Source organism: Urtica dioica, chromosome 2, assembly GCF_054948205.1.
Source record: "Urtica dioica subsp. dioica isolate 48M chromosome 2, U.dioica_male_clone48M_v1_H2, whole genome shotgun sequence".
Classification (NCBI taxonomy): domain Eukaryota; kingdom Viridiplantae; phylum Streptophyta; class Magnoliopsida; order Rosales; family Urticaceae; genus Urtica; species Urtica dioica.
This window is the reverse complement of record NC_142757.1, coordinates 42,095,621-42,107,148: the sequence shown is the minus strand read 5'-3', so window position 1 is coordinate 42,107,148 and position 11,528 is coordinate 42,095,621. Positions and strand designations below refer to the sequence as shown.

Genomic DNA, 11,528 nt, shown 5'->3' with positions numbered 1-11,528 from the left:
TATCTCTCTCGTCCTTCTCTCTCTCCGCCCGTCCCTCTCTCTCTCCGCCACTCTCTTGCCGCCCGTCCCTCTCTCTCTCTCTCGGCCCCTCTCTCTCTCTCCGTCCCTCACTTCGCTGAACTACCGCGCCCTCCCGCGCGTTCTCTCCGACCCTCAACTCCCTCTCCTCGCCGTGCGCCGCGCCCACGCCGCCCTCTCTCACCTCGCCGTGCGCCCACGCCGCCCTCCCTCGCCGCGCGCCCTCACCTTGCTCGTGCCCACCCTCGCCGCGCGCCCTCACCTCGCCTCACCACCTTCTCTTCGCCGCCCTTGTGCTCGTCCAACTCCGGGTAATGTTTTTGAACATTTTTACATGAACTTATTTAGTGTGAATTCGATATTGATTTGAAATTAGGAGATATTGTATTGGATTTGAGTTTATTGAATTGAAGTTTGATATTGATTTGATTTGAGAAATATATTTGATAGTAGATTGAATTGGGATTGAAATTGTGTTTTTGTTTAGAATCGGATTGGATTTGAGTTTATATTGTGATTGGAGTTGAGTTTATATTTGATTTTTGTTACATTTGAGTTGAAATTTTGATAACATTTGAGTTGAAAATTGAAATTATGATTTGAATTTTGTTTATTAGATTCAATGTCGTCCACTACTACTACTTCTAGCGGTAGTGGTAAAAGAAAAATTAGAAGACAACTAGCGCTTAACAAGGAAAACGAAGAAACACTCTTATGGGTCGGGTTAATAAGGCTAAAACACTTGGTAAAAAAATCCCGGTACAATTTGATGATAAAGGGCAACCAATCGGTAAAGAGGGTGATGAGTTGTCGAGTTACTTTGGCGTGTTAGCAAGAGAACACGTTCCACTTTCGATGCGTGATTGGAGATGTAAAGACAACGCCCAAATTAAAGAACGGATTTGGAACGAAATGCAAGAAGGATTTACGATTCCTATCGAACAAAAACACGATTGCCTTATGAGAGTCGGAGAAGCCGCAAGGTTATTTCGTCATGAGATATACAACGATCTACTCAAAGACATAATCAACGAACCAATCGCCTTAAAGAGACCGGCTTGTATTTTGAAATACTATACAAGTATCACCGAAGAAGATTGGATAGCATTTGTTGAATATAGGCGAACCGAAATGTTCAAACAAACATCGGAACATGGGAAATCAAATATCGGAAAAAGTGTGTACAAATCTCGAACGGGCCGAAATGGATATCGAAAGCTTGATCAAGAAAAGGTTAGATTCATTTTTTTCTTTTAGTTATTTCAAATGTTGCAATTATTTTTTAATTTATTATATAATTACTTCTTACTAGCATGACGAAACGGGGGAATGGCCTACGAAAGAGGAACTTTGGATTGACTCGCGAATGAAAGACGTAGATAACTACAAGGATGAGAAAGACAAATTGATGGGAGAAAAAATCGTAAGTTCTTTACCTTTGTTATAACAATTAACCTTGTAATTTTATTTTCAAATAATTTTATGTGTAGAAAACGTTATCCCAACAAGCATCGCAAGGGACATGGTTGCCGGAATCGGGAAAGAGTGTTTTGCAAGAAGCTTTGGGAACGTCGCGAGTTTGCGGTCAATCCAAACACACGTCGCGTTTTAAGTATTTTGTTCCTCCAACGCCCAACGAAGAAGTAATGAAGATGCGTCGGGAAATGAGCGAGTTAAAGTCTTTGGTGATGAAGGCCTTCGGTGGAAATGGTAGCATTAATGTCGAGTCGCCTAGTGTCGAGCAAGTGGAAGGGAATCTCAACGCGAAGGTTGTTGATGATAAAGAGATGGCAAATGTTGAAGAACACGTCAATGAAGCGGTCTCTTTAGGTATGTTTAATTTTTTTTATCTATTTATTAAAGATAAATGTTTTGGTATTAAGTTATTGATAAAATTCTTGATTCGCTTAGAACACGACGATGTTGATGATCGTCCGAAGATCGATCCTATCATTGTTGATGATCGTCCGAAGATCGATCCTATTGTTGTGGAAAAACCCAATAGTGTTCGTGCTAGTTGCTCTTTGAATCCAACCACGCCGGTGACACCGAGTTCGGATGAAAGCGTCGAGTGTCTTCTTTTCATTGATGACACCGAGTTTGGAGGCACAATTCATGTTGCAAATGGGCGAGCGTACATGAATGGAGGCGTAGTTCATTTCTCACCTTTGGAGGAAGGAAATTTACGCGTGGCCGTTTTGGGGGTTTTGATTAAAAAAGCAAAATTGCCAATTTCCACCGAAGAAGCTCAAACCGTTGAAGATGCTATAGGCGGGTTTGTCTCGTGGCCAAAGAGACTCATGGAAATGGACTCGGGAATAGAGAGTCGCGGTCCGGTTGTCAAACAACTCTCAAAGCTCGGTTTTGAGAGTGAAGCTAGCATCGATGATGCTAAGAAGATTCCGTACAAGGTGATTAATCCCAAGTATCGATTGCTCGCTCAACATGCCAACAAAGTAATGTTACCGGAAGGGGATGTGATTATGGTCGATGTTAGTCCAAGTCTCGCGGCTATCCCGATTCCTGTGTCATTTGAAGACATTTCCGATTTTTTGCAATACTTGGAAATTGGCGCGGGGAGCATAACGGTTTATATGGAGTAAGAGTTTTCTTTATATGCGTTTTTTAATATCAATATTCAATATTTAGTGTTTTGATCAACTAAATATTTGTTTGTCATAGCTATCTACGCTCGAGGCTAGAAAAGGCGAAGAAGACTCGAAATTATTGTTTTATAAATCCGAGCTTAAGTTCGTATATCGAAAATGACGACGAGGAGGCTTATTTGTCAAAACGAGTCAAGGACGTTGGAAACGTGGTACGAGATTGCAAATTTGGTGAATTAGTTTTGATGCCGTATAACAAAGGTGCGCATTGGATGCTCGTTGTCCTCGACCTTTGGAGAAATAGCGCTATGTTCTTTGACCCGTTGAGAAATAAAATCCCAATCGATTTAAATCGATTGATAAAAAGGTAATATTTTGATTTCTTAAATAATTTTCATTATAAATCGTTCTAGATGTTTTTTCTCTTATAATCTCCGTGTTATATAGGGTTCTTGTTGATTTCAAGCTCGAGCATCAAAACGCCCATAGTAACGGGCAATCAACGTACATCAAGGCTTGGGACGCTCCGAGACAAACGGGAAACACGGAATGCGGGTATTTTGTCATTTCTTATATGCGTGATATAGTCGTAGGAGGTGTAGGAAAATTAGAAAATAAGAAATCCTATACAAAGGAGGATTTAGAGAGAGTTAGGGAAGAATGGGTAAGTTATGTACAAACATTTATTAACTGTGATGATTAGCTAGTTTTTTTGAAGATGTATATATTAGATTTTGAATGTTTTGAAGATGAGGATATTTGAAGATGAATGTATATATTAGATATATTTTGTATTGAAGATTATTTTCAGGTGCTAGTATCGTGTAAAAAACAGATTCTGGATTGAAAATAAATGATTCTCGCCGCGGCGAACTTTTTTTCTCGCCGCGGCGAACTTTTTTTCTCGCCGCGGCTCGAATTACTTGCCGCGGCGGGAAATATTATTCGCCGCGGCGAGACAAGATACCGAGAGCAGGCAAATTAGAAATCTTAGTCTCGCCGCGGCGAGATTTTTTCTTCGCCGCGGCGAGTTTTTAAAAAAAAAACTCATCCCCTTCCTACAACGCATTATAATCCGTTGTAGAATAATCTCGCCGCGGCTAAGATTTGACATCGCCGCGGCGAAGTGTATTATTCGCCACGGCGAGTTGATTCTACAACGGATTATTATCCGTTGTAGAATGTTCTCGCTGCGGCGTGGAACGTACCTCGCCGCGGCAAATAACTCGCCGCGGCGACGTATATTCCGCGCCGCGGCGACGTGCTTCTACAACGGATTGAAGATCCGTTGTAGAATATGTCGCCGCGGCGCGAATTATACGTCGCCGCGGCGAGATGTTTGAAAATGTTTAAAAATTACACAATGGATTCAACCCGTTGTAGAAGCTTCTACAACGCTTAAGAATCCGTTGTAGAAGCTTAGTTTCTACAACGGATAATTAAGCGTTGTAGAAAGCTGTTGGATTCTACAACGGATTTTTAAGCGTTGTAGAAGCTTCTACAACGCAGGATTCTACAACGCTTAAGAAGCGTTGTAGAATCATTCTACAACTGTTTTTAAGCGTTGTAGAATCCTATTTTTGTAGTAGTGTTTTAAAGAAAATTTTTAAATTCCGCCGCTTTCTCGAAGCGTTAAATCTTTTCTTAACCCTAGATAAATTTCAACAGGTATGTAAATGTAGATTTATGGATTTGTATACGTATATGGATATGGATATTTTTTAATATTTGCATTTTTTGGCAGCCGAAATACATCGGACATTATTACTGAAAAACTAAAAAGATGAAAAAAAAAGCTAGAAAAAATGGAATTTCAGGAAAATCAAATTCATGAAACAGAATCTCGTGGCAACGAAAAAGAACACCGGCCGTGACGGGGTATTTTTGAAACTTATTAATTAATAACCACGACGGTCTTTTTCCGTCATATAAACACCATATTCCCGCCCTAGAACATAAAATGGCATCATAAATATTCGTCGCGACAGATATTATGGTTATCTTCCACGAGGGTTATTGTTCTGTGGTGGAATCTCTGTGAATTTGCACACTAAGACGCGCGACGAACTAAAATCACGTCGCGGCGTGATTAAAAACATATCACAATGGTCTATCTTCCGTCATGGAACCTCCGTGTCATTTTTCTAAATATAGTCACGACGTAAAAAATCATGTCACGATGGAACACGACAATTAAATCATGTTGCAATGGAAAATCGTTTTTTCCATGATGGAAAATGACCGTCATGAAAATTTAAAGATACAAATTATAAAATTGAAATAGCTTCCCAATTTTAGCATACTACGACGGACCAAAACCATCTTTGAATATACTTTAAACAATGCTCCTCTTTATGTCATGGAAACTTACCACGACAATGGATTCCACGACGGAAAACAACCGTCATAGTAACCTTAAATGACGATTAAAACCTATCGTGGAAGCCATTACAAAAATCTGATTTAAAGCAACAGAGGTGCGCAAGCCAATAGCAACAATAAAAGTAGTTGTCAATTATTTTAATCATTCACGACTACTTTCTTATATTGGGTGATTACATATGTAGTCTCTATCAGGTTTGGCCCACGCAATTAAAAAAATAAAATAAAAATAAACACAAAAACTCACTACTCCCAAATATGACGTACAATAAGCGTACCCGCTAAAATCAAAGGAATTATTTAACCACACTCGCGTTTTTCTTCTCCATTCTCAAAGAGCTGATATGGGGCTCTTCGCCATCATGGTCGTCCACAAATTAAACACCCTCGACCTAGTCGTCCTCTCTGACTCCCACACTATCGACCACACTGTTAGGGAAGACAATATGATATCAGACATGAATTATCGCTCTGATACCAATTGTTGGGAAATAAGGTGGTATCAGACACGAACAATGGCTCTGACACCAATTGTTTGGAAGTCACAAGTTGGTATCAAACATGAACAATCACTCTACTACCAATTGTTGGGTAACCAAAGGTGGTTAGTATCGGACACGAACGATCGTTCCGTTGCCATTTGATGGGTAAATTACTTCCCTAGGTTTAATTACGGTTCCCGTGTATTCAACACAAACAATCATTTCAATACTTCTCATTGGGTAACCAATCTCTTAGCCCTTACAATATTTTTACTAGTGCGGAATAAAAGAATACACGAACAATCGCTAATCTCTAACGTAAACAATAATAATCATGATACTAAAAAATTATTCAATAACAATAGATCTAATGTTGGGCAAACATTATCAACACATAATCATAAGAGGATTTTGGTTACATACATTTCAGCTCAGCTACAGATCTTCCACGCTCCTAACTTTTGGATCTCCTTGCTTCTTGTGTCGGGGCTCAAGGGATCTTCAAATCTCAATTGCTCCTTGCTCCTTTGATCTTCAGATCTCAAGCCCTCAGACTCCTCGGCGACTCCTTGCTCCTTAGATCTTCGGATCTCTAAGCTCTTGGATCTCTACCCTGAGACCATTATTTATAGTTTTCTAGCTTACCCAAAAAAGAATATGCACTTACTTGATTTTCTTTTATCTTTTTCTAATTAATGTGAGATATTTATTCTATGTATAGAATAAATCAAATATCTTCTACATACGTTAATTAATAGAATGTCTAGTTCATATCTGATATTTATTTATTTCTCACTTTAAAATATATTAATCAGGTAAATGATTAATATGGAATATCTCCATGATATTCACAATAAATAACATAATTAATATATTATTTATTTCTTACGATAAGAGATATTATTCTATAAATAGGATAGTAGAGAATATCTCCATGATATTCTCAATAAATAACATAAATAATATTTTATATGTTTCTCACAATAGGATATGCTATTCCATAAAAGGAAAAGCAGAGAATATCTCCATGATAATCTCATAAATAATTATTGCATTAAATACTCATCAAATCAGTTCATATTTAATATATAATATTTATTTCTTATTTGAGAAAAGCCTCAATACAATTGGGATTTGATCAAAAAAATCCAAGGCCCATGTACGATGTACACGCTTACCACAAGTCCTATTGCGCCTTGTGGGCTGATTTCAATTGCTCTTTTACAAGTCCATTAAATCTAAATGATATTCCGAAGTTACTTAAATAATTTATTCGTAAAATAATTTATTACGAATGCGGAAGAAATTGCAACCAAGTTGCAGCAGTGAGAGTTTAATCAATTATCTAATTATTACGTGAATCTCAATCCATCTTATCAGAGCCACCTTGGGGACTATGAACCTAGTAATGAAGCTCCTACGAATCCGAACGAAATAAGACAAAATCTATGCTTTCTCTTATTCATTTGATTCGTCAATCTCAGCGTTACTGCACAAGATGAGTCAAGACTACACTTTTCTTGTTACTAGAATTATATTTTACTCGATGTATATGAGTGTCTATTGGTATAGTCAGCACATGAGCTCAATTCCCCAGATTCAACTCATATCAAGAAAGTTCAATTATTTCGGTATACCTTTCTTGATACATTTGAGCCCTAAGCATCGTTGCTTCCCCAGCGAAAGATTCTTTTGTACATACTTACTACAGAGGTGTGCGCAATCAAACGATTTTGGAATCAACTCTTAGGTGAGTGAACATTGACTTTCTTTCAAGAAGACTGGATTATATATTTGTGAATCACTTTTTGCTCATATCATATCCTAAATTCCCAAGACATAAGTATTTAGGCATCTTCAAGCAGCCATTAACAAATGACTCAAAGAATTCGGTAATACAACCTAAAAGTCGATGACCAATTCAGGATTTAAATCAAGTCTCACTATGACCATCATAGCGACCCCGGTTAGTGTGTCGTAAGAAGGCTTAAACGATACATCAACAACCAAAGTCTGTCCAGGTTATACACATACAAAATATGTAGAATGCTCCTCCAAGTGATCAACCTTTCGTTTATCCACATATGTGATTTTAGATCTAGCTATCCAGACATGGATCAATCACTGACCATGTTTTAGCTCACCCCCGAACTTAGATGCCCATCATGTAATTCAGTTTGATACAAAGGCTATGGATGATAGCTAATATTGATTCTAATTAGAAAACAACACACTAATCAATAATGCTAATAAAGTAAACTTCATATTATATTCAATAATCATTCATGTTTATTTTATTATCTTCAGTGGGCAATACTCTTAACACACACCTCCTGCTCCGCTGTCTCCTACCGCCTCAGCTGCCAAAGCCGCGAAAGCCACGCTCTTGGAGAAGCTCGGGGAGAAATGTTGGTGGCAAAGTCGTCGACATAAGCCCATCTCCGCTTCATTGAACTTTGTTCTTCCTAAGGCCTTCACTCCGGAGACATGACCATAAACGAATTATTCCTCATCAATTTTTGTATCTTCCTATGGCATACACTCTCGACACCTGAAGCACACATCGTAGAAGTCGGGTGGGAGGCATTTCTGAAGTGGATGGAGAGGATGGCAAAGAGAAAGCCAGAGAACTAAAACTCGACCAGTGTTACAGTAAGGAGCAATGAGAGACATTCTTGAAGTGGATGGAGAGTCCTGAAACTTGGGTAATTATATAATTTACTTTAGTTTTGAATTATTAACGCAAATAATATAGTCTAACACACATCATTTCTATATATGAAGGCAATGTCGTAAATTTATTCAAAGATTCGTTCATGTCTGCCATTTTAAGTCGGAACGGGTCCCAGTCGATTTCACAATATCAACATCACATGGTAATTTCTATAGCTATGAATTAGAAAATTGTCTTCTGACTTTGCAAGCTAAATATGCATGCGATTATACTAAATATCAATCAATATGTGATTTCACGCATGTCTTGGTGTATTTACTTTTATTTATTATATTTTCTATGACTTCAACCATGTGTACCAACATAATATGGAGACAATGGAATGTCTAAGCCCAATCGATATAAGTTACGATATAAAATTGTTGTTATTATGTATTTATGAAGTAAATTAGTTAAAAGATATATTATTTAATGGTATATAGTTATGAAATAGATTTTGAATTTGTTTTAGGAATTCATGGATAAGGCTCGACGACCACGAGATGCTGATTCGAATTATCACATCACAGATGAAGAGATCATGAGTCAAATATTACTATCGCCATAGGTACACCAAGGGAATCCGACCAAAGATACCGACAAAGTTCTTCTTCATACGCATCGCGAGGGAGCCTCCACTTCGTGTACTATCCCGAGACATGAAGATGCATCATATGTAGTCGATTGTCTCAAAAAGGTAATTTCAACGGTAATCAAGATGGCAAAGAAGTTGAAGTTGATTGATCCAAATTTTCAATACGAAACAATAGATATCGAGCAGATACCGACAAAGTTCTTCTTCATACGCATCGCGAGGGAGCCTCCACTTCGTGTACTATCCCGAGACATGAAGATGCATCATATGTAGTCGATTGTCTCAAAAAGGTAATTTCAACGGTAATCAAGATGGCAAAGAAGTTGAAGTTGATTGATCCAAATTTTCAATACGAAACAATAGATATCGAGCCAATTACTGGCCCGCCTCAGAACCATCTAGTGGACGACGATGCAGAAGATGATCATCATGCCTAGTGATTTTATAGCTAGATTCAGATTTGGTTATAGTTTGCTACAGTTTTTATTTACATTTTCTTTGTTTCCATTTCGACAAACATTGCTGATTTAAATTCCGATCTTTACATTTTAAAATATGTTTTTGATACTTTTTTATATCATATTTTTTAGATTGTTAGATTGAATAAGTTTTATTTTTAAGATTTTCATATGTTATTATTTAATTCCATAAGCATGAATGAATATCAAGTCCGTGAAAATTATAAATAAATAAAAAAAAAAAAAAAGCAACAACAACTACATTTGTAGTCGCTGCTGCTTCAAAGTGCGACAGTGAATCGGAGGCTACAAAAGTAGACGCCGGTACAATCGTCGTCGGTATGCCAAGACCACATTTATATGTAATCGCAACTACATTTGTAGTGGCTATATCTGTTAATTGTTGTAGTCCCCTTATTTTCACTAGTGTATTTTGTTTAAAAAATTCTACTTCCTATATAAAACTCTAAATTATACATAACGATAATCAAGTAGATACGGTATTAGAGAAGAATAAATACAATTTTAAAAAGTCTAGTTAAACTTTGAAACTATACCATGTATGCGATAGCTACATTTTACTAAATATCATCTTAAAAGTCTTAAGGTGTAATACCACATTCTTGATTCACTCAATTACGTATAATGTTCTATAATTTATCCCTAATTAAAATTTATGAATAATATAACATTTTGTATTTGGTACAACAAGATCTACAATTAAGAGTTAGTGTTTAATTTGAGTGCCGAACTAGCTACAAACTACCAAAACGTCATACTTCCTAGCTTTATAACGTCCAATACACTAGACTCCAAAATATGGTTTTCTATCATAAATGTGTGGAGCTATATATATGGACGACTCTGAATCATACATACGAACATTATTTGTGATTTGGATACAGCCTTTATCAATAATCACAAACATGAAGGGTGAAAAAGTAGAAGAAAAAAAAAAAAAAAAAAAAAAAGAAGCAAGCTTTCATTCCATAATCACTAAATATTTCTATATTATTATTGGAAGGAAAATAGAGAACGAATCTCCATTGTGCTCCTTAAATACATTAGGGCTGAGATTTTATGCTGATTTTATTTCTTTTTTTTTATTTTCATTATATATTAAATTTGGAGGAATTTGAAGAAGAAGAAGAAGAAGAACCATAAGAATAATACTAATATTTTTTAAATTTATCGGTTTTTCAAAAATACCTAAATTTAACATTTTTGAATTTCTCTAATAAATATGTAATTTTTTACGTGTTTTAACAAAGACGGGCTAAACGAATACCCAAATAGCCCATCTCTTTTAAAATTTTAGCTAATCTATTGATTTATTTAAACAAATAGCAGTCCAAACAAATATTATTTCATTATTCCTATTCCCCTGTTTAATGGAATACCAAACAATTCTCATTTCTGACCAAACAAAAAAAAATCGTCAGAAAAATCACCATGAGAGATGAATCGCCTCGAAAATGGCATTGGCATCCTCACGACGTGACGGCAAGGTTGTTGCTCCTCTTCCTGTTTATGGATCTCGTGCTTCGGCGGCGGCGTAGGATCGTGATCGCCGATGTGTTTTCAGCGGATGTGTCCGATCACGGCGGAGATCGGAGAAAAACCGAGGTGGATGCGAGTTTAGGCTCTCCAGCGATTCTCGGCCTGAGTTAATCGGATTAACTGCAACAGTTAATCAGATTAACCGCAGCATCTAATCAGATTAACTACGACATCTAATCGGATTAACTGCAACATCTAATCGGATCAACTATCACAGCTAATACGCAACGCTGGACTTGTGACCTTCGAATAGTCAGATCGGTACAACAACGAGACTCACCGATGTTCGAGATCCTTATAGGAAAAGGTTCGTCATAGTTAATCTGATTGACTGTGACAGTTAATTGGAGTAACTGTCACCGAACTAGACTTGCACAGTCATTCTCAGCGTGAAACTTCGGAGCGGCGAATTCAATATCAGACAATACCTGCAATTTCCGATCAAATCGAGTATTCAGATCCGTATTTTGGTCTCGGCTAGCCTCCCACGCCGACGAGTCGGGGAACTGTGAGCTCTAACACCACGACGGTGAAGGCGGCGAAAATGGCATCTCCAACGTGGAAGCCCTGGCGATAGTCTAGGTCTTCGATTAGCTCTAGGGTTTCGAGTGTGGTCTCGGAGATGAGACCATCAGTGATCTCGCACACGATGGTGCGGAGGAGGATGATCTTTCTCAGGAGGTGGTCACCTGCGGGGAGAGGCAACAAGGCGAG

The 11,528-nt window shown here is 37.6% G+C and overlaps 1 protein-coding gene across 1 annotated transcript; it reads left to right on the top strand.

Moving 5' to 3' along the window:
- The first annotated feature begins 1,149 nt into the window (after positions 1-1,149).
- On the top strand, positions 1,150-9,233 carry LOC149404812 (uncharacterized). The gene is made up of 12 exons (XM_089607682.1): positions 1,150-1,251; positions 1,331-1,441; positions 1,509-1,848; positions 1,930-2,273; positions 2,418-2,617; positions 2,701-2,991; positions 3,072-3,288; positions 7,796-7,896; positions 8,046-8,140; positions 8,273-8,364; positions 8,770-8,898; positions 9,087-9,233. The coding sequence occupies exons 1-12, from the start codon at positions 1,150-1,152 to the stop codon at positions 9,231-9,233; spliced, it is 2,169 nt and encodes a 722-aa protein (XP_089463808.1).
- Positions 9,234-11,528: the final 2,295 nt, after the last annotated feature.

Coding starts and splice junctions, on each gene's coding strand:
- LOC149404812 (XM_089607682.1), top strand. CDS start 1,150: ATGTTCAAACAAACATCGGAACATGGGAAATCAAATATCGGAAAAAGT. Junction 2,618..2,700: donor AGCATAACGGTTTATATGGA/GTAAGAGTTTTC, acceptor TGTTTGTCATAG/CTATCTACGCTCGAGGCTAG. Junction 2,992..3,071: donor TTAAATCGATTGATAAAAAG/GTAATATTTTGA, acceptor CGTGTTATATAG/GGTTCTTGTTGATTTCAAGC.